This window comes from Mesocricetus auratus, unplaced genomic scaffold (assembly GCF_017639785.1).
Source record: "Mesocricetus auratus isolate SY011 unplaced genomic scaffold, BCM_Maur_2.0 Super-Scaffold_4256, whole genome shotgun sequence".
Lineage (NCBI taxonomy): Eukaryota > Metazoa > Chordata > Mammalia > Rodentia > Cricetidae > Mesocricetus > Mesocricetus auratus.
In genome coordinates this window covers 14,108,010-14,134,445 of record NW_024429182.1, presented here as the reverse complement: position 1 = coordinate 14,134,445, position 26,436 = coordinate 14,108,010, and the positions used below count along the sequence as shown (strand labels likewise).

The following is a 26,436-nucleotide window of genomic DNA, read 5'->3' as shown; positions in this document are numbered from 1 at the left end:
CTAAACTAGGCTGCTTGCTGTGGTAGTGACCCTGAGCTCCCTCAGCGCTGAGCTTCACAGCCAGTCCCAGGATGAGGACAGCCACAGCCGGTCACAGAAACAAGGCTGGGGGGAGGGTGGAGCATACAGTGTTGTTGTCCAGGACTATTCTGGAAGTCAACCATCTTTGGGAGTTCAGCTGTTGAGTGTTTACACCCCTCTTGAAAAGCTTGGCAGAGCCATGAGACCAGCCTCTGAGTGTCTGACTGCACCATACCTCCTGCTGGGTACAGCTCTGTCCTAACAGCACAGAGCCTAAGGAGGGAGCTTGAAGACATAGGCCACGGAAGACTGGGGGAAGGGTCTCCATCTATGTGGTTGTAGGAGTACCATCATCCCTGTTGGGTAAAGACACTCTTGTGTGGTCTTTGGGGGGCACCCACACTCCAGAAAGTAACCCCCAACCTACGCTTTGTAAGTAACGCCAATAGACGCATTGGTGCCCTAGAGTGAACTTCTGGTGGAATAGTGCCTCAGTTTGCCATCTGAACCTTAGGGGTAGAGACAGGCAGGACCTGTGACTGCCCCTGGGGAGGAATTTAGGCAACGAGTGTGCTGGAAAAGGAATGGCCGTGTGGAAGTGTTGTTGACTTAACAGACTAGATAGAGGGTCCAGGAGGCCAGCCTCCGGGCACACCTTTAAGTCGCTAGCCAGATGGCAAAGACTCTTCCACACTTGGGATGCTTGGCGCGGGGTGACGGCTCAGCAGGCAAAGGGGCTTGCTGCCAATCCTGAGGACCAAGTGTGACTCCAGGAACCCACAGGGTAGAAGGAGAGAAATGGCTACCAAAAGGTGTCCTGACTTTGTGCTGTAGCATCTCATATAGACAGACACACACACTAAAATTTAATAGATGTCTTTACAAGTTTTAAAACTTGGATCTGACGAGCCCCTACACACATGTCACTACTGAGCTGTAGCTCCCTGCCCAAGCCCCGCCCCCACCTTTTAAAAAACACATGACTCATCCGGCAGGTTATATTTTTAGGGTGACTCATGGAATTGGCACGCTCTTCTAGGATTGTCTATTGGGGAGCTTTTTAAAAAAGATGGTCTCCATACATAGCCCAGGCTGGTTTTGAACTGGAAACCCTCCTGCCTTGGATTTCCGAGGGCTGGGACTGTGGGTGTACATCACTTTGTGAAGCTTCAGCTTCTCTTTCCTCTCCCCTTTTGCCTCACTAGGCCAGGCCTGTGCATCCCAGAGAAGCATCTGGTGTTAGTGGCAGCAAGGGGGGAGAGGCTGGGGCGAAGGGCCGGGGGTGGGGCTTTGCCTCTTGGGGTGAGCTGCCTGCTTCTGTGGACCACTCCTGTGACGGCTAGTGTGGACCACCAATTTGACCCAGGCGCGCCTGTGAGGGATTTCTTAGCTATGCTTTGGAGAGATTATCTTCATTCAGTCAGATGGTGGAAGGACCCAACCAGCATGGGCAGCACCATCCAGTGGGCTGGGGTCCCCAGGGGGAATAAAAGGGAGAGTCAGCTGGGCCAATGTTTCCTGTGTGTGTGGAAACATTGTAACCAGTCACTTCTGCGTGCTGCTACTTAGTACTAACATATGTAGGTAGTGTATGTCCCTGCAGTGTGTGCGTGTATTGTAATCAGTCACTTCAAGATTAGGAACTTGACTTGCCCGCCATCATGGGCTGTATACCTGTGACTCAAAAGAAACCTTTAAATTGCCTTGTGTGTGTGTGTATTTTATCACAGTCTGAGGGAAAGCAACACAAAGGACTTCCTCTGCCTGTATCACACTCTTGGAGATTCCTAGCATTTGGTCTCTAGTGCTGAGGCAGCCAGAGCTGGTGCTACTCCACTTTATGGATGGGAAGACTAAGGTCCTAAGGGAGCAAGGGGCAGGATCCCCAGGACCCTGGGGTCGACTGACAGTCCTGATCCACAGTGCTCCAGGAGGACTGTACCAGGGCCTGCTAAGACCTGTACTGCGAAGAGAGGAAACACCACAAGCGGGCTAGGGCTCTTGCTGGGAAAAGGAGGTGGTCACGCTGTCTGTCCATCAAGGTTAGCAGAGTGGAAAGGGAAGCCAGGAAGCGTAGCTGAGGCAGCTGAGGAGAGAGTCAGGGAGGTTAAGCCCAAGGTTGGCCATGAGGAAAGCTGCTGGATCCTTGGCAGCTTCCCCCACTCTCCCTGCTCCCTCCCTTCAGTGAGCGCCTTGGCACAGGCTGCCACTTCCATCCCAATGTCCTTGCCCTGCTGTCTGCTGGCTGACTTTGGCTGCATGACCTGGGGTGCCCGTCTGCAGGTCTGCTGCTGCTAAGACCTGCTCAGGAGAAGCAGACTCGGTGCCAGATGGCTGACTTGGGGTGACTTTGAGAGCTAGGACCTGGGCACTCCTTAGAATATGTGGGCTGGGGAAGGTTGCATTGTATGTAACCTTGGCTGAGGGCTCAATGTAGCCCAGGAGAGACAGACTGTGGTGATCTTGACCACCCGTCATCCCATAAGCTTTGGAAGCCGGCGCTGTGTGACCTTAGGGCCCTTGTAGGTAGGCACAAGAGAACCTGGTTCACAGGTCTGTGATGCAGGTGGGTACCAGTGCTATACTATACAAAGCGGGAGCTTACATTCCCAGACAACTGTCACTCCAAGTGCAACAGAGACCCTGGGACTACAGGAGGGCACCCTCAAGGACAAGGCCCTTTTAATCCAAGGACAGGACAGGAAGAAGGGGGGAAGGCTCTAGGAGCAGGGACAAGCAGCCCCCAACAGAAGGAAAACTGATCTGGTCGTGTGGACCGCTGGACTGCAGAAGGGGCAGGGTGGATGGAGTTTGAAGGTCCAGCTGCGAAATCCAGGAGGAACCGGGGCAAAGGGGGAGGGGCTGTGTCCTGAGTCGAGCTGGAAGAAAACTTGGGGACCAGGAAAGGTAGATAGATATCTAGACGATGGAGGCAGGAGAGAGGCTGTGACAAGTGTGGCCTGAATCACCTAGTTCTGGGCTCTGCTCTGACATCACCATTGGTGGCCCTGGGCTTTAAACTTCTCATTTTCAGCTGGGTGATGTAGGGCACACCTGCATTTGCTGCTTGGAAGACATGGGGCAGGAAAATTGGTATTTATAGGCTTTTTTTAAATCAATTAAAGAATGTTGGGGTTTTTTGTTTTTGGAGGCAATGTCATGTAGCCCAGGCTGGCCTCAAACTCACTATGTGGCTGAGGACGACTCTGAACTCCTGATCCTCCCTGTAATCTCAGCACTCTGCAGGCACGCTACCACCCCCAGCACCCGCCATCCATCCCCTGGAACCACACCATTCACTCCCAGCACCCCACCATCATTCCCAGCACCCGCCATCGATTCCCAGCACCCATCATTCCCAGCACCCATCATTCCCAGCACCCGCCATTCATTCCCAGCCCCCATCATTCCCAGCACCCCAACATCATTCCCAGCACCCACCATCATTCCCAGCACCCGCCATCATTCCCAGCACCCGCCATTCACTCCCAGCACCCATCATTCCCAGCACCCCACCATTCATTCCCAGCACCCACCATTCATTCCCAGCACCCATCATTCCCAGCACCCGCCATTCACTCCCAGCCCCGCCATCATTCCCAGCACCCCACCATCATTCCCAGCACCCGCCATTCATTCCCAGCCCCCATCATTCCCAGCACCCCACCATCATTCCCAGCACCCATCATTCCCAGCACACGCCATCATTCCCAGCACCCATCATTCCCAGCACCCGCCATCATTCCCAGCACCCATCATTCCCAGCACCCGCCATTCATTCCCAGCACCCATCATTCCCAGCACCCCACCATCATTCCCAGCACCCGCCATCATTCCCAGCACCCATCATTCCCAGCCAAACTCCACTTTTCAAATGACAAGGCTTCATTTGTTAGTGAGCTCTGAACTTGCTGTGGAGATCTCAATAAGTGCTTCTAATGGGTAGACTTGATAAACAATTAGAGTCATTTACGGTTAAGGGTGTTTGATGAAATGTCAGTTTCGGTAATCTGTCTGTCTGTCTGTCTCCCGAGGTTGGGTTGTGACGTGAGGTATGTTTCTTTTTCTTCTTCTTTTTGAGACAGGATTTCTGTGTAGTACTAGTTGTTCTGGAACTCACTCTGTAGACCAGCCTGGCCTTGAACTCACAGAGATCTGCCTGCCTCTGCCTCTGCCTCCTGAGTGCTGGGATTAAAGGTGTGCGCCACCACCGCCCAACTGAGATGTGTTTCTTAATTGGCAGGAGCATTTAAAAAAACACAGACAAGTTCTCTGGGCTTCCATTTCCCCATTTCTAGAAACAGGCTTCTCCGAGTAGCAGACAGAGCTGCTATGCAACTTGGATTCTGCAAGAAGGAACATGTTCTTCTAGAAGCCAAGTGACAGTGTCCGAGCAAAAGGGGCCCGGGGTCAGCTGAGGTCTGCAGAGCTCTGGGAGTTTTCTGCCCCGCATAGCCTGGAGCTGGGTTTCTGTTCTGGCTTCTGAAAGCCTTTGCACAGCATGGTCTCCAGAGGCGGCAGCCTCCAGGCAAGACAGAGGGGGCATGGATGCCAATCTGTGCCCCCATTTGTGCCCTGATCTAAATTGCGGCACTGAAGGCTCTTGTGTCCAACAAGAATCTGGCCTTTCTCTGCAGAGCCTGAGTCTTTCAGGGTTCTGAGAATGGGCCCCATTGTGACCATGTGGCTAGCCCAGAGAGGCCAGATTCCTGCTCTGGATGAAAAAGCTGAATTCCTTGGGGGGAGAAAGGGGTCTTGGGTCCTCCAGCCTGTGTCCTAGAGGGAGGGTCTGGATGCTATGACCATCACAGACCTCAGAAGACACCCCCCCATACACACAGACAGATTTTGCTTTGTCTCCTGAGCTTCCCAAAGAGTGTCTGCTGCTCTATCCTCAGAGAAAAGTCAAAGCGCTGTCTGTCTGTCTGTCTGTCTGTCTGCCTGCCTGCCTCCTCTGGTTTGTCCCACCATGGTGGGCACAGGCCCTGGGTGTGTCTGAGCTCAGATATCGCTCCACAATGTCTGGGCCTCAGAGCAACTAGTAAGGAGAGCAAAGGAGTGAATGGGTTCAAAGCCTGGTCCAGTCACCTGCCTGCCACTCTGAAGCTCCCTGAGGCTTCAGTTATAAAGGGGATAAAACAATTCTTGCTTTACAAAGTTGTGGGGGTCAAATGGACAATGTGCCAAGCATGTATTAGGCTAAGGTGGGAAGGACTGGAACGTGGAAAAGATCCCAGCTGAAAGCGCGGGCTCACAAGAGGGGCTGGGTCTGCAGTTGGGACGGTGGTCCTCCCTGATGGAGATGGAGCTGTTAAGACCTTAGCCCCATCACGCACGACGCCAACTAACGGTCATGAGCACAAACAGACCTTGATTCTCCTTAGGCACCTTCCAAGGAGTCCCAGCAAGTGGGGACAGGGACAGTCAGACCATGGTGGGGAGGAAGAGCCACAGAGCTGATCTCCTACGATGGGGACTCGGGGAAGGCCCCCTGTCCCAGAGCGGTACAGGCTCCCCCTTAGAGTAACTGACGTCCTGTTGCTGATTTTGCCGGCTACCTCATAGGTGATTCATGGATTCCTGAAGGATGTAGAAGAGTCAAGACACAAAACATAGAGATGGGGTTCAACTATGAATTCCCCCTAGAGAATGTCAAGGAGGCCCTTTCATGTTCGGAGGCTTTCTCTGCCCATTGTTCATGTAGCCTCCAATCCATCCATCCATCCATGCATCCATCCAAGCATCCATCCATGCATCCATCCATGCATCCATCCATGCATCCATCCAAGCATCCATCCATGCATCCATCCAAGCATCCATTCAAGCATCCATCCATGCATCCATCCATCCATGCATCCATCCATCCATCCATCGCATCCATCCATGCATCCATCTATGCCCCAATCGCCATCCGGTTTCCATCCATCCTACATTCTACGCCATCTGTGTCCACCCACCACCCACCCATCCATCTCCCACCTTCAATTCTTCATCTATCACACATCCATCATCTAGTCAATATCTGCTCTTTACCCACATCTTAACCGAGGGGTTGCTACGGATTCGCTCCCAGGCCTCAAGCAGGGGCGTGGCCAAAGATACGATGCCTTGCCTTAAGTGCACAGAATCTAGTTACCAAGTGAGGACACACATTAAGGAAAGAAAATGAAGAACCCAGCTTGTGATTGGATACCACAAGCCTGTGTCAAGAGTTTACTGTATAGGAACTCCCAGGGTGGGGTGGGGGCTCAGAGTGGCCTGGGGTGGTTGGGGAGAGCTGCTTAGAAGGGGGGGCTAGGACTCTAGAGCAGACAGGAGGAGACTTGGGGTGGTGTGGGGCATAAACACAGGGGCTGGAAGCGGCGTGCCTGGGTCTCAACTCAGTCTGGTTTCTCTGCTTAGGTGACGGAGTAGGGAGGCAGAGGGTGCTCTCCGCCTGTCTCTAGCTGGATGTCCTGGTCTGCGTGGTGCAGGCAGACATAACAGGACCACTGTCGTGGACGTGCCTGTCAAGGACCCCTGGTTGTGGACTCCTAACCTCCCAGCCCTGACCCAATCCGGTGCCGCAGCCTCCATGTGAAAAGGTGACAGAAAGGCAGTCTGCAAGCGTCTCCCAGGGACTTTGGCCACCTGCACTGCTCTGGAGGGCACACGGTCATCTCCCAGGTCGTAGACCCTCCGTCACACAGACACAAGCACCGACTGTGTGGGTGTGCCAGGCCCTGTGCTATCCACACTGTCTTCAAGACAGACACGTTAGCCTCACTTTACTGGTGAGACTCAGAGGGGTTGGGTCATTTTCCTGGTGTCATACAACTAGCAACACGCAACCAAGACTGCAAACTGAGCGCTGTCTGTGCTTACGGGCACGGTAGACGCCCGCCCGACCGCCCTCTTTCTCTCTGCTGTGTCTGCAGCACCAATCCTGTGAGGCTCGGCTTAACAAAGGCCCTCTTCCAGAAAGCCCTCTTGAGGTTCTGACCTCCAGGGACACAGCGAGCTCCAATTCCGCCCCAACACCTAGTGGCACTTTAACTAGAGCTGGCCAGGCAGTTTCTCTAGGATGAAAGGTAATGATTGGCACCATCCAGTGACCACGAGCTGTGAAGGTTACTCAGCATCCCCACATGTGACTACTACACCAGGAAGTGTGACAAGAGTTGGGTGTAATGGTGTACATCCCTAATCATAGCTCTTGAGAAGCCAAGACAGAATGATTACTGCAAGTTGAAGGCCAGACTAGGTTACAAAATTAATCTAAAAAAAATCAAGTACAAATACGCATGCACGCACGCACGCACACACGCACGCACGCAAGCACGCACACACGCACACACGCACGCACGCAAGCAAATCCTGGTATGATGGGTGCTTACCACAATTCAATTCACAGTGTCAAAACGGAAAAGGAAGCCTGGAGAATTTTATTTGGGACTCAGACCACAGTGGCTTCTTTACTGACCCCAGCTCTTCCCTAGTTTCTCTTGGATTGGAGCATTCCACTCCTTAAGACATAAAGGAAGGGACTCAAATAGCTTCAGGAAGTTCCTGAAACTGACCACATGCACTAGGTCCCTCCCTTTCCAAGAATAAACAGTAAAGAGAGCCACTCTCAGGCAAGCCAAACTGCAAACAAGAAACATTGGGCAAGCAGCCTGGAGCTACCTGAAGCTCACTCTTCAACCTGGTGAGCTGTCTGAAGCTCACTCTTCAACCTGGTGAGCTGTCTGAAGCTCACTCTTCAACCTGGTGAGCTGTCTGAAGCTCACTCTTCAACCTGGTGAGCTACCTGAAGCTCACTCTTCAACCTGGTGAGCTGTCTGAAGCTCACTCTTCAACCTGGTGAGCTACCTGAAGCTCACTCTTCAACCTGGTGAGCTGTCTGAAGCTCACTCTTCAACCTGGTGAGCTGTCTGAAGGCTGGGCAGTGTGCTCCCTCCTCCCTGCTTTGTGAGATGTCACCCATGCTAGGGTGGGCTTTGATAATGCAGCTGTCTTTGAGTCATTTCTCCCCTGTAAGTAACCTCAACCCTCCTTCCCCTCCATCTCTACCGCTGACCCACTCTGCACCAGCCCAGTGGTTAGCTGGATGGAGGCTTTTTAGGAAAGCCAAGGTCCATAGGCAAGCTGCAAGCAGTATCTGCCGAGTACCCACAGGGTGTCAGGCTGAAAAGCACACACTCACTCCTCATCTCCGGGGAGTGGAGGACCCAGGGGTGAGAGCTGTGAGGATGCCAAGGAGGCCGTAACCAAAGGTAGGCACTGAGACGAGGAGGTTAGGCTGCTAGAGAGGACAAGTCTGGCAGGGATGAGGAAAAGCAGCCCGGCTGTGGCGATGGACCGTCTTCCTAGACAGGAAGAGATGCAGGCTCTGTGGGTAAAGCCACATGGTGGAGACCACAGGACTGCCGGGTCACAGAGTTGGGGTTCCAAGACCCCTGGGATACGGCTGCCCCTTCCACTGCCATATTCCCCAGGAATCCCCTCTGCTGTGACGCTGACAGCCTCTTGGGAGCTCCTGGATCCCAGGCAACAGGAATGAATGCCAAGATATCTTCACTGTGGCTGGCCAAGAGGTGGCCTTAATGAGACAGCTCCACAAAGGGGCAGGCGGCCGCCACATGCCTCACAGTGGGCTCAAAATGCAGGCCAGGGGCTCACAGCCAAGGGCCTGTGTGGTTGGGGAAGCTTGGGGCTTCCCAATGGCTCAATGTGTATGCTACATTCCTGAGCGTGCCCAAGTGGAGAAAGCTTGCTGGAACTCTCATGGACCCTCAACGGCCTGTCCGACATTGGGCCACAAGACCTAGGTTTCAGGTCTGGCTTTGCCTCAACAGGCAACACCAGCCTTTTCTGTGCCTCAGTTTCCAGGATTTGACTGGCTTCTATCAGCTCTAGGTCTCATACAGACCTGCTTCCCTCGGGCTCTGCTTTCTCAAAAGCGGGGAGGTATGTGAAGAACCCATCATTAGTGTCTCTCTTACTAATGATTGAAAAGATCCTCGCGTTTGTCAAGTGTTTCCGCCATGTAGCTTCCAAACCATGTCCTTGATGGTGCTTGGCTCACCACAAGCCTGTGTGGTAGAGAGCGCTTAACCCCGTTTTATGCAGGTCCCTCAGGAGGCTGCTCCCTCCCCGCACAGCCTTCCTTGTATATGAGCCCCATGGGTTCTCCAAGGTTCCTGCCCTCCTGGACTGGGCAACTTTGTTAGACCTCCTCCTGCTCAGTCACTGGACCTGGGGCGCCAGCAGTTCTGCCCTCTGGGACGCCCTGGCCTCTTCCAGGCAGCACTGACCTCAAGCCCTTAGGCGGTGCCAGTCTGGTCTCCGCTAGGTAGGGGTCAACCTTGGTGACGCTGACTAGCTGCTCCACTGAGAACACTTGGTCCGCAGCATCTGCCGAGTACCCACCAGGTGTCAGGCTGAAAAGCACACACTCACTCCTCATCTCTGGGGAGTGGAGGACCCAGGGGTGAGAGCTGGGAGGAAGATGCCAAGGAGGTCGTGGGGAGAGAGGAATGAGGGGCGGAGCGGAGGGGAGGGTGGGGTGAGACAGGCCCCGAGGTTACAGCCAGGGAGGGAGGCTCCCCAGGAACCGGCCGCTGGTGGGGCTCAGAGTCACCGTGAGCACAGTGGAAGGTGCCTGACTCGCTCATCCCTCTGGGACACCCTTCCGCGGCTGTGAGCCTGGGGCCACATGTGGGCTGAGGGGGTGCTGCGCACTGCCCTAGTCAGGCGGGCCGGCCTGTAGCCGGAGCTACCGCTTCCTGCAGGGTGGTTACTATTAGCACAGGCTGCCTCCCTCCTTCTCTCCCTGCTGGTGCCATCTCCACCCGAACTGCAAAAAGTGGGCGTGACAGACGACGGGCCGAGATGCCCCTCTCTCTTGGGGTTATTTTGTCTCAAGTGACAGACACGGTAGAGTCCTCCGAATCACTAGGTCTGGACCCGATGGAGCACAGGCACACATGCAAGCGGGATACCCATAAAATAATAATAGTATGGTTTTCAGAAAGAGTGGTACAATGCTCTGAAACTGGACTGCGGCGACGGTTGTATAAGAACCGCCGCCAATCATCGCATCAGCGGCACACGTAAAGCTATTTGAAAGGCTGGTGTAGCTTAGCGGTAGAGCACTCGCCCAGCACAGTCAAGGTCCTGGGTTCCACACCCATAACCATGAGAAGACAAGTGAATTTTATAGTATGTGAGTCATACGGTATGGAGGCCGACTGGGAGAACCCCCGCCCTCTGGTCCTCACCGTTGAGCTAGGCTCTTCAGGCCAACAGCCTGTCAATGAAAAGTCTAGACTTGATGGGACCTGGTCACCACCCCCAGTGACAAGTGAGCTGGCAACCTGCTAGAGAGCCGGACGGGATTGACTATGGTTGGGGAGGACTAGATTTGTCTGGGTGCTTCTAGAACAGGCTCCCTATGTCTGACAGCGCAGAGCATACTGTGCCCACTAGGTGGCGCCCATCCTTAGAATTTCATCTCAGAGCAAGGCCCAGGGGCTCTTGCCAGAGAAAAGGTCTCTAGAAGCACCCTTGGGGGTCTCTATAGATGTGCACCTTTGCGGTGGGGGGTATAGCCAGTTGCCTCATCTGTGGAAGGGATCAGTAGTGTCACAGGAGAATACTAATTGTTAAAACCATTACAGGTGGTTGTAATACTCCATGTTACCACCAGGTGGCGAAAGATACACACAGATCCGAAGGGAGGCTCTGCTTCCAAACATCCCAAAGTTAGGCTCCTGCTCAAACAACTTACACACCGCTAAGGGATGGGATCGTGGGGTTTTCAGAGCTCAGCCCTTTTTCTGGGGCTGTGCCTACTACAGCCATTAGACCTGAGTTCTGGGTCACGTCAATAGCCAGACCGTGTGATGTCAGAGCCAGGGGGAACCCAGAGATGCCAGGTTCTGTCCCCATATCTGAAGTCAAAGTGTCGTTGGAGCCTTGCAGCCACCTCCTCTCACGGCGCTTCCTAAGGCTCGTTCAGAGACGGACTCTGCGCCGAGGTTTGCTGAGCGTCCCCTCTGGCCTGGGTGGTCCCACCTGCTTCCTGACTTGAGTAGCTTGCTCCACCTCAAGCTCAGCTTGAATGCCTTCTCGTTAGGGAAACCTCTGGCCACCTGACCGGGATGGCCTGTCACTGTGGGTGACGCTGAGCCTACACAATCACTCATTGACGCATCTGTCACTGTTACTGGGGCCTCGGGACTTAAACAGTTCTTAGGTACCATGTGGGTGCCCCGGTGCCTTTCACAGGGTGAGTCCATCCTCTGTAGGCCCTTTCTCCCCTCAGACCGTGAGTTCCCTTGGCAGGGACTAAGCTGTGCCTCAGACTTCACAATGTAAATGGCCAGCTGATGGAGGGGCTTCCTGCCTGGTGTCAGCAGAGAAGGCATGCCTCAGGGAGCCTAAGGCCCAGTTTTACATTCAGTTCTGACTGTCCCTGAGCGGTCACCAGCCAGGGAGGTACATACAGAGGAGCCAGCAATGGTAAGAATGAGGCTTTGGGCCCTGAGGGGAAAGGGGCTCCTGTCCAGCTAGAGATGCCTGGGGGTGGGGAGCTCACCTATCCAGCTGGAGAAGCCTCCAGGGGTGGGGGGATCACCTACCCAGATGGAGATGCCTGGGGGTGGGGAGCTCACCTATCCAGCTGGAGATGCCTGCAGGGGCTCATCTGTCCAGCTGGAGATGCCTGGGGTGGGGGATCACCTACCCAGCTGGAGACGCCTCTCTTGGACCCACAGCCCCTAGTCCAGCTGGCTGTCTTGCCCGCTTCTATGAAGGGGCGTTCTGTGCACTAGCCAGCGGCAGTGGCTGGGTTGCAGAAGGAGTGTGACCCACGTCCCGGGCTTGATGAATGACAGCTGAGCAGAGCTGCCTAGGACACAGAGCTAACCAGGACACAGCATAGGGTGGGGCTGGCTCTCTTCCCCAGTTCCCAAGCCAGAGACCAGCTGGTTCCCAGCCACCCAAGGGAAGATGCCAGGGCTGAGGGCCCTGTGAGCTGCCCCAACACTAACCTACAGCTCAGCCCAGCTCCATTTTCATTTATTAGATTCCCATTGGTGCAACACGGGAGATACCTTTGGACTTGGGCACAAACTGAGAAGCTGAGATTTGAAGAGAAGTGGTCCACTGAAGGTCACGGTAGAGCTGGGTGTTCCGGTCCTGTCTCTGTAATTAACTTAATGCAAGACCCCAACCTAGTGGCAGCCTTGAGTTCACTGGCCGGTGTAGCTCTTGGTTCAAAAAATACCAAGGAGTAAAGGAAGGCTGCAGGAGATACTCTCTGCGGCTCTTTCTACCACCTTCCGTTTCCCTCCCGGGAGGGGGGGGCAGGAGAGGTAAGCACCCGGGACAAGCTCACACAGCCTCCATCACTCTAGCCAGACCATGCTATGGCTGTGGGACTTACAGGAAAGGGAAGGCCACGTTGTGAAGCCATCAAGGTCCTGCTGTCAGCACTGCCTGGACTCTAAGATGTCACAGGTAAGCTGACTCAATGTTTTGTAAATAAGCCTGGAGTTCCAATGGGCTTGGGCATGTGAGGACATCAAAAGCAGTTACCCCAAACCCTCAGGACCCTGGCTGCATTGCCAAGATGGCCTTACACTGCCTCCTGCTCGGTCTGAAGCAAGGCAGATAGTTTTTTCTGAGCTAGACCACCATCTTTTCCATGGGAAAATGTAATGATCGCCCCTGTCCTCCTGGGACTTTGGAGTTTTATCCCCTAGTCCTGGACGAACCACCATCACCAAGGAAATGGGAGGAGGCTGGACCCGTCTGCAATGAGTCTCTCTGCATCCTACTCATCCTTTTCCACCTGCCCTGTGCCCCCTTCCTGGAAAGCCTCACCCCTGTATGCTGGCTTGTCCCCAGAGCCAGCCTGTCCCTGTCCCCACACCCCGTGCTCTAGACTTCAGCCTAAGACTGCCTCCCTGTATGCCTGATCCTGTGTCCCAAGGGCAGAGTCACACAGGGTAGATGCCAAGGGTGCTGGGATTGGTGGTGTCAGCAAGGGTGCCAGGGATGGACCTGACCTCATGGAGAGCAAAGTGGGCTGGGGTAGAGACTTCCAGAAACACGTAAGCCCCGAGTCAGAGGGAAGTTGGCCCTCGAGGCAGGCAGGAGCAAGATGATTCTCATTTGCCCAGGCCCCACCGCCTCCCACCCTGAATCTCTGTGAACCTTGGGACATTGTTCAGGGCTTCAACCGAGGGCTCTGTGGCCCTGAGGCTGAAGAACAAAAAAAACGAGTTTAGCAGGGCTCTGTCTGTCCATGAAATTTCAAGAATTCCATCAGAGCCCAAGCAGGCTGGGCATGGGAGAGTGACCTGAGAGACCAGAGTCCAGAGCTCACTGCCTGATAGGTCCCCTAGGGAAGCCAGGCAAACACCAGTGCTGAGTCAGCACTCGTGGCCCAAGCACGGACTGGGCAAGTGGGTTGTGTTTATGGAGGATGGGATCGGGCACAGGTAATGCGCCCCACACTTGTCCAGGTTCATACAGGGTGTTAGAACAAACTCAGCCTTCCCAGGGTGTGTCTGAACTGAATCCTATCTAGTTTTAAGTGTGATTTAAAATTTTTTATTTTTAAAATCTTACTTATTTATTTGTGTGTGCCTGTGTATGCAGACTTTGTGCAACCCTAGTCCCCTGGGATCTGACACCTTCACCCAGACATACATGCAGAAAAACAAAACAAAATGAAACAATGAATAAGGCTGGCTGTCCAGGAGGCAGGAAGCATGCTCATCTTTGCCTGCTAGACCGTCTCGCCATCCTATGGCCCCGCCTCTTAAGACCACCCAATTCTGCTGTGATGTAGTTTCCAATGCGCAAGGCTGGGGCCACTCACGTTCTGCAAACTAGGGTCAGTAAGTAGGGCACAACTGCCATGGCGGTAAGTTCTACAAGGGAACAGGGGGTGAGCAAGTGCTGGGAGGCTGTCCCCAAGGGGGAGGCGGTGTGATCAGAGGACGGTGACAGCCTGGACCGTAAATGACAGGAAGACTGGACACGATCCCATCACAGGGAGCTGGGGAGAACTGGGGGACCAGTCAGGGGGCCAACGATCCACAGAACGGATGGTGATGGGCTGGCCCCAGGGTAGCTGAGAAGGTGGCTAGAGTCTGGCACATGTGGGGCTGTACCGAAGGAGGCGCCTGCAGGATTTGCTGACGGGGTGGCTGGAGAGTTGGGGCGAGGACAAAGAATGCCTGGAGTCGAGGGGTGAGTCAGGGGCCTCTACTAGAGCAGTCTGTTCCCTCTGGTGCGGAAATGTACATGGGCCAGTGTGTCCACAGTCAGAGGGGGAATCATAGCCCTAGAACAGCCTTCCTGGGATGGGGCAGGAGGGTGCAGCACCCGGGCTGCTCTGTGCCAAGTCCATCCGTGGGGTCGAGAAGAGCATCCTTTCTGTGCCAGGCCACTGGCCTTAAAGAGCAGCAGCTGGGGCCGGGCTGTGGTGGTGCACACCTTTAATCCCAGCACTCGGGAGGCAGAGGCAGGCGGATCTCTGTGAGTTCGAGGCCAGCCTGGCCTACAGAGACAGTTCCAGGACAGACTCCAAAGCTACACAAAGAAACCCTGTCTCAGGGGGAAAAGAAAAAAAGAAAGAAAAGCAAGATCTGGCCACCATAGTGGTCGGTGAGGGGATCAAAGACTAGCTACTGCCCTCCTCCCCTGAGACTGGACAGTTCAGACCTTGTCTTCCCTACGGGGTGGCAAAGACCACCCCAACCCCACAAAACAGAAGCCCCCACCCCCCGCAGCGGCATGCTTGAAAGAGGTCAGGTTGTCTGCAACATTCCAAGGCGACGCACAGACAGACTTTGATAATTTGATAACTCTCTTCAGAGTCGCCACAAGTCAAAATATTCTGTTACCTGATCCATATTTATGTTTCAGGACTGGGGGGGGGGCAGGGGCATGAACAGCGGCCTAGGAAGGTACGCAGCCCTCAGAGGGAGGGGCAGGCACTTGGCTAATACATCATCAGGCCGTCAGCCCAGGGTCACACAGAGGCCTGGGTGTTTTCACAGTGAGCAGACTAAGTGGGACACAGGTCTCTCCCTGGGGAGGGAGGCGGGTCCCGAGGCGGTGCTGGGGTGGCTCGGGGCTAGAGGGCCCCACTGGACTCTCACTCACTTCCTCAGCCACAGCTCGCTCCAGCAGCACTTCAAGAAGGAGGCAGCTAGCGCCTGTCTCCATGGTGACATAAAAGGCCAAATGCTTTTCACCCTGTTCTGCTGTGCTGTGCTCGGCAAGGCAGGACATGCCCCGAGTCGCAGTCCATTCTGTTCCCAGGCCTTTGCAGACAATAGGGCAAGCACCTTTAATCCCAGCACTCGGGAGGCAGAGGCAGGTGGATCTCTGTGAGTTCCAGTGGCACTGACGGGGTCACCTGAGGGGCCCTTTTGCCCATCTCCATGTACTCAGCGTCAGCTGTGCTAAAGACTGGAAAACAAAAGTCCAGAGGCTGCACAAGCGCCTCAGGTGACAGCGACCAGCTCCAGAGTGTGACCCAGGCTGCTGTGTGGGAGCTGCAGCTCCCGGGACGGAGTTTTTGGAGGCGGGCACCAGGCTAGCCTACTGTGCAGCCTCGGTTCATGGGATGACATGTGACCTGGGCCCATTTACTTAGCTGACTGGCCAGGAGCAGGGGCTGGGATAAAGGTGGGGTTCATGGATCTCAACCACCTACGCTCCCCTCTTTCCCTTTAAGCATCTGATTGTGACGGTTCAGCACCCAGGAGCAGTGGTCTCCCCACCATAAGCTGGGAACAAGCAATGACAGGTTGGGCCCCAGGGCCAAGGTTACCCTAAGGTGTGAAGAAGGGACAGGAGCGGGGGAGGGGCGAGGACAGAGAAGACAGAAGAACCAGGACCACACAGTCCCCAGAAGGGAGGCCACCTAGAGAGGCAGAAAGTGTGGGCTTATTTGAACCCTGGAGATGCTGTTAGTGCCTGCTCCCCCTACCCATCATAGGCAGAGAGACTCTATATCACCTAGGTGTAACCTCCCTGCCTTCTTTTGAGACAGGATCTTACTTACTATGTAGGCCTGGCTAACCTTGAACTCACAGAGATCTGTCTGCCTCTGCCTACCGAGCGCTGGGATTAAAGGCTTGCACCACCATGACTGGCTTTCGTTTCTTTTTTAAAAAATTATGTATACATGTATGTGTGCATTTTGTATGTGAAATGTTCGCCGCAACAAAAAAATAAGGATAGCAAGTTCCCTGATTTTGAAAGTTATATGAACTAAGCCTCATACATATGCTGCCGCTGACAGACAGACCTACTCAGGGAGATTGCCTACTGCAATCCTCCGCACCAGTAGCGCTGGGAGCCACAATCTGTTTCTTGGATGTAGCCTCTCTTGGGTAGCATTGCTAGCTCTCCCTCTGCTAGGTTCCCACGTCCTCAGCCTCCCACAGTTCTCCAATTTGAGCCACACCTCCCAATCATGCACAAGTGGTGAAAGCCACTACTCACTCTTTTGGGGGGTTGACATCCTCAGGTCGTGCCTCAAAGAACCGAAAGACTTCCTCACACTGTGAGATGTGTGGAGGCAGCCGGACAAGTGCCTGTGAAGACAAGGAGAGAGGGTTAGATATGATGACCCAGACAGGGTCAGCTCAGTTGGGGGGGGTCAGGCACCATACCATGGGAGACATAGGCAGCCAGACAGGCATTAGGGAAGAGAAATAACACAATCCATCTATCAACCTACTTATCCACTTAAAACACCACCGCCAACTAAACTATCCAGAGCAGTGGTTCTCAACCTTCCTAATGCTGTGATTCCCCAACCATAAAATTATTTTCACTGCTACTTCACAACTGTAATGTTTCTATTTTATGAGTTATAATGTAAATAGTTTAAGAGACCTAGGGTTCCCAGAGGAGTCACCACCTGCAGGTTGAGAAGCATTTCTCTAAATACAGATGTAGTTCAGTTAGCAGAACGTGGCCTAGCGTGCAAGAACCCGGGGTCCTATCTGAAGCACTTTATAAACCGGTCCTGGTGGCGTATGCCTGCAACTTCAACATTTGGGAGGCAGAGGCAGGAGGACTAGAAGGTCAAGGTTATCCTTGGCTGTATGCTTTCCAGGTCAGCTTAGACCCGTGAGACTTTGTCAAGACAAAACCACAGAACAAAAACCAATAATAAAAAAAAACCAATAATCGACTGACGTCAAGGTGTGGTACCCCAAGTTTATAGTCCCAACACTCAGGAGGCGAAGGCGGAAGGATGGCTGGAGGTTTGAGACCTGCCAGGGTGACATAATGAGACTCAAGTGTTTGCCATGCAGGTGGTGTGAGAGGACCTGAGTTCAAATCCCACAGCCCCACGGAAGCCGGACATGGAAGCGCAAGTATGTTGAGTGGCAGATAGAGACAAGAGAGTCCCTAGAAGCTTCCGGACCAAGTAGCCTGGTGCATGCAACAGAAGAGAGACCCTTTCCCAAACAAGGAGCAAGGCAAGGATTGACACCTGCAGTTATTCTAATCTCTACATAGGTACTGTGACATGCATGGGCCTCCATTTACACACACACACACACACACACACACACACACACACACACACACACACACAGAGATTTAACAACAAACCTAACCAGCCAACTGATCTGTTGACAATCTGTCACTAATCAGTCATCCAGTCAATAATTTCAGTACCAGTGTGTAGCAATTTGAATGAGAATATCCCCATGGGCTCTGGCATTTGGTCCCCAGTCGTGGGGTGGTTTGAGGAGGCTCAGGAGTATGAGCTTGCTGGAGAGAGTGCATCACTAGGGGCCTGGAGACATTACCAGTTTACTGTCTCTTCCTGCCTGTGGCTAAGGACGGAAGCCCTCAGCTTGCTACTCCAGCCACCAGGTAAGTAAGCCTTGTGCAGACAGGACTTTAGCCTGTTCTGTTGACAGTGACTCGGGGCAGAAACTCAGTGAATACTTGAGTGAACGGACAGATGAATGAAACGAGAACACAGCAGGGCTTGACGTCCAGAAGCCAAAGCCCAAGAGCTGTGAGACACGAGAAGAAGGCCCAAGAAAGCACACTTGGCCTTGGGTGGCCACAACCGAGTCACTGTTGGAGAAACAAGCACGGGTTAGTTTTCTGAACTGGTCAGACAGCCCAAGTCTATTGCCCAGCACAGGCACCCAACCAAGAGGCACCTCTCCACGCCAAATCCACGCCAGGCAAGATGGGGCAGGTTCCACAAGACCAGACCTTAGCATATGAGAGCGGTTTACAATTCCCCCTTTGCAGTCAACTCCCAGCCATTTCCTTCTGGAGCCTGTGGATTTGCAGAGACCTCCAGCCTCCCCACCACCAACCAGGGAGCGGCAAAGAAGAAAAAGAGTATTAATGAGCAGCACTGTCCCAGATGCCAATCCCTGCAACCACCTGACAACAGGAGGCCTCCTCGGTGTGCCCATGTGTGACTGGGGAGAGGAAGACGTGACACACCCTCCGACATTGTCTCTGCTTATAGTGGGGACGCCAAAGCTGTGGAGACCAGGGAGCTGTAAATAGGGTAAGCGTAGGATCCATGCTCCAGCGTCCAAAATGTGTAAGATGGGTGAATCCAGTCCCAACGCCTAACATACGAGGCACATTCCATGTTCCCCCCAAGGGTGGAAGGGAAAGAAATGATTAAGACAGACAGGGAGCCTGGCGTTGGTGGTGCACGCCTTTAATCCCAGCACTCAGGAGGCAGAGGCTGGTGGATCTCTGTGAGTTTGAGGCCAGCCTGGTGTATGGAGTGAGTTCCAGGTCAGCCTCCAAAACAATACAGAGAAACCCTGTCTCGAAAAACAGAGACAGACAGGGAGGGAGGCAGGAGAGGAAAAGAAAGGAGGGTGGTGGCCAGGCATGGACAGAGGGGCTCTTCGGAGGCAGGCAGAGGCTCCCTGGGCTTTAAGGATTCAAGCGAGGCAGGAACCAAGAAAAGCCATCACTAGGTCGGGGCTGTGCGCAGTGGCTGTCAGGATGACCTTGAAAAGACAAGGCAGTGGAGGGCAAGCTTCAGCCGGCCGAGAGGGCCCTGAACCCTACCAGACACCTGCACCTATCTAACAGAGGGCTCCTCATGCTAAAAGAGATCAAGTGGGCCACTAAGAAGTCTTTCGGTGGAATGACAGTGACATCTCGTCTTAATAGGAAGCCAGCAGGGAACTAACTTGTCAGGGGATCATCCTGATTGCTGGTGGACATCAGAGGCACCCAGGCTGCCCATGTCTGGCCAAAACCACTTGGCACAAATGGCTGGTGCTGAGTGGCTTGTCCCCAAGCCAGACCAGCACGAATACTCCAGAGTGGGAACCCAAGCCTGGCCAGGCTGAGTGAGGCAGGGTGGGGGCAGGGTACCAGCTCAGGTCCCGGGGTCTGTCAGTGGACGTTCACGGTACATGCCATGTGGGAAGTTAACCAAGCAGCCGTGGGTGTGAGTCCTGGCCCTGCTCTTCACCGGCCCTCTCACAGTGGAACTGTCACCCACTAGGAGGTGATGAGTCCGAGGAGCCCCGCATAGAGCCCAGGCTGGTGCTGAACAATCTGGAACATCTTAGCTGTTACATCATTCTTTAGGCCAAAGCAATGAGGCACTAGCAAGAACTCCGGAACATGTCGGGAGCCTCTGACTAACCTCGGCACTGCAGCTGGCATCTGCTGTGTGGCCCTGAGCAGTTCCTGTCGTATCTCTGCTTATCAGTTCTTCCAGGATTCAGAAAGTCTAGTTCTGGGATCCCACAGTAAAATGACTTCCGTGGGTAACATACGAGATGGTGCCTCGAAGGCCCTGCCCTCCTGGCCTTGGCCATGGCCAGGCTGGTTAGCACAGCACAGCCTGTGAGAAGTCCTGAAGGAATGTTGCTGAGGCCAGTCTCCCAGCAGCAAGAATGTTCTAGGAGTCTGGCTCACATGCTCAGTCAACTCAGGAAGAAAGGATGTTTCAGTGATTCTAATATTATAGAAGACACTTAAGCCCAGAGAAGTCAAGTGAGTCCCCTGAGGAAAGCAGGGGCATGGGCAGCTAATGTCATCCAGTCAGCCAGGAGCATCACTGTGTCAGTCAGTAGCCTGTATCCACAGTCAGGCTTTCTGCTTCTGACTGTCCTCACTGGTGTCTGTGAGACGTCCTGAAGGTCCTCCTTAATTCTTGGGCTAGTACAGCTGTTAGTGAGCTCATCTGTCTGACCTATGGCAGCCTTTCCATAGGGTATTATGACCCAGGTGATATCAGAGGGTTGACCTGAGGTAAGCGAGTCTCACACCTTTGTATCCAGGCAGGAGGGAATCAGTGGGTGGGGGTTTCCTGCCCTTGGGCTGCCCGGACACCGGAGGCAGCAGGGTATCTGCTGAATGACTCCGGCCCTTCCAGCCCTGCGTTTCAGTGACTGGTTGGCAAGGCCACTGAGAACGGACAAAGGTCAGGGGTATGGGGTACCAAGGCTGGGGGCTGAAACTGCTCTGGTTTGACTGGCCTAGCAGAGGGGGCTAAGAGGAGGGAGAGGGAGACTGGGGTAGGGTGGAGACAGAGAGAGAATGAGTGACTTCCATTCAGCTGCAGGGAAGGCCAGTGGCACGGGATGGGTATGGTAGCTCTGCCCATCATCCCAGAGCTCAGAAGGCTGTGTTCTGTAGCAAAATCCTCTTAATTTGAGCCTTTCATCTCAGAGGGAAGCTAGTTAAGACCTAGATGTTAGATAGGAGGTGAAATAACAGGAGGTTGTCAACCTGTAGGTCACGACCCCTTTGGGGATTGAACAATCATTTCACAGGGGTCACCTAAGACTATCAGAAAGCACAGATAGTTATATTATGATTTATAACATTAGCGCCCAGCAGTGGCGATGCATGCCTTTAATCCCAGCACTTGGGAGGCAGAGGCAGGCATACCTCTGAGTTCCAGGTCAGCCTGGTCTACAAAGCAAGTTCCAGAACAGTCAGGGCTGTTACACAGAGAAACCCTATCTCAAAAAACAAAACAAAAACAATTTATACCAGTAGCAAAATTGCAGTTATGATGCAGCAACAAAAATAACTTTATTACTGGGGGTCACCACAACATGAGGAACTGTATTAAAGGGTTGCAGCATTAGGAAGACTGAGAGCTGCTGTTCTAAGAGGAGGTGAAACATTCCACCCTGTATGGAGCTTTGAGCACAGGAAGTACACAACTCACAGGCTTCAGGAAGCTCCTGAAACTGATCAGATCCACTAGGCTCCTCCCTTCCCCAAGCATATATAAGCTGTTAGGATGGAGCTTCCCAGAAGAAGCATGGACCAGCCAAGCTGCCCGAAAGAGGCTCAGATCAGCTGTGCTACCTGGAAAGGACTCTCTTCGACTTAAGTTTCCTGCAGGCTACCCACTTCTAGCTTTTGTGAACTGTTACCCACGCTGGGATGGGCTTCGGTGATGTGACTGTCTTAAGTCATTTCTGTCCTGTAAGCAACCCCTCCCTCACATTTCTATAAGTAACCACTAAAACTCATGGGTTCACCAAGGTAGACTGTGGTGACAGCCATACTTGCTCTGCCATCAGTTCCCCTTCCGGGGTGAGCAGACATTTGCTCATGTCTCCCAAAGGATATTGTCACGCGACACTGAGACAGGAGGTTGCTTGTGAGTTTGAGACTTGCATGATCAGTCACATAGCGAGACCCTGAGCCAAAAGGCAAACGAACGAAAGGACAGTGGTAGACAAAGCCTGAGTGTGGAGTGATACGCGCATGGTACTGGCCAAGCTGTTGGTGGGCAGTGACACTGAGCAGTCCCATACTGCACCATCTGATGGCAGAGCTGTGAAAGCACCGGGCGTTGGGAGCACTGGCCTCCGTGGGCACATCTCAGTGACCTTGGGAGGGTCTGGGGTCTCAGAAAACTTCAGTACAGACCTCAGCTTGCTTGCTTGATTTTGTTGTTTTGTTTGTGGAGGGTTGTTTTGGTTTTTTTGTTTTGTTTTGTTTTGAGACAGGGTTTCTCTGTGTGGCTCTGGCTGTCCTGGAATTTGTGAGGTAGACCAGGTTAGCCTCAAACTCAGAGATCCATCTTAGCTCCTGAGTGCTAAGATTAAAGGTGTGCGCCACCATGCCAGGCAGTCCTTAATTTTCTACCTCAGCAGGGTTAAAGGGCAGCCTGCATGGCCCTCTGAGACACTCACAAAGTCCAGCTTGAGAGGTGACAGATGATAAACCTCTGATCTAGCCACCTGCCCCACTCTGGGCTGCTCTCATTCATGCTAGGTGGGGCAGGGAGTGGGGTGGGGGGCTCTCTTATAGACCCCACTTCAGTAGCTCCAGGTTCAAAGCCAGACGCCCAGGAGGGAAGATGCCATGGGCTTCCTCCTCTGGCTGATCCACAATCAGCTACGGTTGCCTCGGGCTCCACAGCTCAGGAAACAGGCTGATCTGAGCCATAAATTAAGGCTGGAAGGCTTTCTCCTGCCTCGACCCCCAACTCCATTAGCTGTGCTCATTTATTTAACTTCGTAAAGTAATAAAAAGCTTGGCCTAAGCCACCAATCTAGAAAGGCTGAATGCCCTTTAAAGAGACAAGAGGATATTGATCTGAAGAAGAGTGATACCTAGCTCAGGGCCATCCATTCATGGTTTACGATGAGGCGGAACATGTGACCCAGGCCAATCCGGACAAAACTCAAACCTGCATTCAATTGGAGGTGATTGCAGGGGGTGATTGTCTTCCTGGAAGCTAAGGACTCAGTTATCATTTTAAATTATATAGGGTTATTTACTAATCTATACACAGAGTCTCCTATAGTTCACTGTGTACTTGAGGCTCAAACTCCTGGGTCTCCTGCCTCCACCTCCTAGGTACTTAAGTTATAGGCACGTGCCACTATGCCAGGCCTGACTTAAACATCTGTGTTGCCAAGCACGAGTTGTTAATAAAATATTAGAGCATAAAGTGTCTTGGCTACTTTTAGATTGCTGTGACAAGACATGACCGAGGCAATTTATAAAAGAGAGCATTTGACTTGAGGGTCACTGTCCTAGAGGGCGAGTCCATGACCATCAGGGCTGGGAGCATGGCAGCAGGCAGGCAGGCATGGTGCGGGAGAAGGACCCGAGAGTCCACACCTTCAGAAAACAACCGTGAGGCAGAGAAAGATGGCTAACTGAAAACACAGCTCCTCCAAGGCCACACCTCCTAATCCTTCCCAAACAGTTCCACCAACTAGGGTCGAGGTATTCAAATATATGCACCTATGGGGGGGGGGTCATTCAGCACAGAAAGGGACCTTAGCGGTAAGAGGGACAGCATTTCCGAAGTCACTCAACAGTGATGCACATTCCCACTCAACCCCCCCTCCCCACACACACACTCAGGCAAAACTCCCATACACATGAAATAAAATAATGCTTTTAATACTTCCCCTCTCCCCCTTGCCATGTGGTGAACAGGGACCACGGCACATGCGTGGGGTCAGAAGACGACACGCAGGAGCGGGTTCTCTCCTTCTATCACACTCGGTGGCACTGTCTTTACTTGCCAGCTCCTCCCCCGGCATTCTTGAGTCACAGAAGGTGTCACTGGGCTATAGGCTTGTTTGTTTTTCACCTTTTAGAGGGCCTGGGGATCAGACTCAGGGCTATGGGCACACACTACCATTACACTGTATCTTTAACCGTTGGTTTTTTGAGACATGATCTCGTTGTGTATTCCAGGCTGGTCTTTGACTCATTGTCTCCCTGTCTATAGGATTATAAGCAAGCACCTCTATGCCCAGATTAACTATGAATTCTGTTTCTATTAAAGTCAGTGGGATCATGAGTAACAGTAAATTATCTAATGCTTTTTGTTTATCTTTATTATTCAGTTTTATACTTTGTATGTATGCTTGTTTGTTTGTTTTTTGAGACAGGCTTTCTATGTGTAGGCCTGTCTGTCCTGTCCTGGAACTCACAGATATCTGTCTGCCTTTGCCGCCAGAGGGCTGGGATTAAATGCTTATGCCACCACCACCTGGCATATTTTACTTTTCCACTACTAGGAATTGAACACACTGAGACACCCCCAACCCTTTACTTGCTTTTAAGACTTTTTTAAGGGATTTATTTTATACGTTTGGGTGTTTTACCTACATATGTATCTGTGTACTATGTGCATGCAGTGTGACGGCCAGAAGGGGGCGCTGGATCTCTGATACTTGAGGCACAGAATGTTGTAGGCTGTTTATGGGTGCTGGGAACCAAACCCAGGTCCCCTGGGAGAGCAACAGATGCTCTAAACTGCCGAGCCATCTCTCTAGCACCCTTTAAATGTATTTAAATGTTTTAGTTATTTATTTAATACAAATGTCTGTGCTCTGTAACAGTAACAAAAGACACCTGTTGAAGTGTCCTCTTAGCCACACACTGACACCTAATGCACTTCAGGCCACTCTGTCCCCACGATGGAGGGACGGCCCACTTTCCTACTGAGCAGACTTGGAAACAGATGCTTACAGATGTGAAATAAGCTCATAGAGCCACACAGGGCTTTGAACATACATCTGAATACCAACAACACTAATGAGTATCTTCCAGGAGGTCCTAGACTATAATAAGTATAAAAGACAGGATTTGAGGCCTTGGGTTCAGAATTAGCACCAGGCCCCCAAACAAAACCAACAAAAACACAAACAGAAAGACAAACAGGCCCAGCTTTATAACACAAGTCATTCCTGCCTGTTCCTTGCCATTGGTTATTTCAATGCTACACACACACACACACACATACACACACACACACACACACACACACACACACACACACACATGGGGGGGAGGGAGAGAGAGACAGAGAGAGACAGAGAGAGGGGAGAGAGAGACAGAGAGACAGAGACAGAGAGAGACAGAAAGAAGACAAAGAGAGACAGAGACAGAGACAGACAGAAGACAGAGAGAGCACCAACCAGAGAGGACACTGGCATCTATTAAATCTTGTGTCAGTAAACAAATGTGTATTCCAGATGCCAGTGCACTCAGAACCGACTCAAGCCACACTCAGAGAAACCACCCTCCCACTCCCAGCAAATGCCACCCTTACGGCCCCTTCAGCACTCCTAAGATGGCTGAAGTGCTTTAACCAAGCCTTTTATAAACAGGGATGCACTCTGAAAGGGGCAGAACCTTAGCTCTGAATCCTGGGCCCTCTGTCCCAGACAGTGGTCCAGGCCAGGCGTGATCCCTCCCAAGTGGCAGTCTCTCCACACCTCCCACCCCAGCCAGGACACCATGCCCCAGGGGGGTTTTGCAGAGGCGGCTTCTCTCAAAGGTGGATGAGGCCTGAGGCCAGTTCATCCCTCTCTCCCCGAGCCCCAGCCTTACCCTGCAGTACTCATCGATGGGCTTCAGCCTCTTCACGGCCACGTCCCGGATGTGGCTTCTCCGGAAGAGGATCTTTCCTGGAAGAGAGAGCCTAGTGAGCAGAGTGGTTGCCATGGAGATTCTCTCATCCCTTGGCCTCTTGGGTTTCCAACTGATCCCCACCTACACCACCTCAGCCCACTGCCAGCAAAACAAGAGAGAAGCTGTCACCTCTGCTGGGGGGGCAGGAGGCGCCCAAGGCTGCGGGCCCAGAGCCTCTCCCTGGAGGCTGCCATCTTGGGCGTCTATGAACAACCTGACCAACTCACCTTGTCTAGTCTGTGGCAGGATGAATGAATGTCCAATGTCAGGGCGTGGCTTTCTAGTGACCTCACGGGTAAACATGAGAAAAGGCCCAACCCATGCGCTATGTTTTGTCTTCCGGCCCCTCCCTAAGAGATCAGCATTCCTGTGTGCTAGCCAGGCAGCGTTTCCCATTCTTAGCTTAGGTGGGTGGCATTTCCAGGGTGAGACAAGCAGCTAGACACTATGGCTGTCCCAGTTGGACTGTCCCCTGGCCTCTCCAAACACAAGCCCTTCAGCCATTCAGGCTGGAACATTCCACAACAGGTATGGGCAAGGTTTACAGGAAGTCCTGGTCCCTCAGGTCTCGCTCAGTCATGAACAATTCAGTGTGTTCAGCCATGACAAACACCAACACATGGTCACATTCAGTCATGAGGACATCAACACACATGGCTCTTTTCCAGTCTGGTAAATGCAGGTGGTTCTGCCCCACAGTCCCCATGCTGGGGACTGGACCCAGGACCTCGCAGATAGCGGGCAAATGCTTCCCTCCTGAGCTGTGCCTACTTAGAATCTGAACTCACTCGTCTGACGCTCAAGGCCTTACACATTGACACTTCGGGGCCCGTCTGGGGTCAGTGTCTGGGGTCATTCTCCACCCCCTTTTCAGAAGACCTTGCTTGAGGGTTCCATGTGCTGGGAACTCTCTTCCCCTTTCTAGAATATCCACAACACAGTACCCATTCCTAGGGAACACGCCTCATT

The 26,436-nt window shown here is 52.9% G+C and overlaps 1 protein-coding gene across 4 annotated transcripts in view; it reads right to left on the bottom strand.

The window, feature by feature from the left end:
- Positions 1 to 26,436, bottom strand: part of Sh3pxd2a (SH3 and PX domains 2A) — a 204,255-nt gene that overhangs the window by 86,090 nt on the left and 91,729 nt on the right. For all 4 annotated transcript variants that reach the window (XM_005063487.4, XM_005063488.4, XM_013113282.3 and 1 more), the window contains exons 4-5: positions 25,387 to 25,463; positions 16,537 to 16,628 (exon numbers count right to left, since the gene is read on the bottom strand). In XM_005063487.4, the coding sequence (XP_005063544.1) occupies positions 16,537 to 16,628; positions 25,387 to 25,463 (169 nt within the window). The remainder of the gene's footprint in view (positions 1 to 16,536; positions 16,629 to 25,386; positions 25,464 to 26,436) is intronic.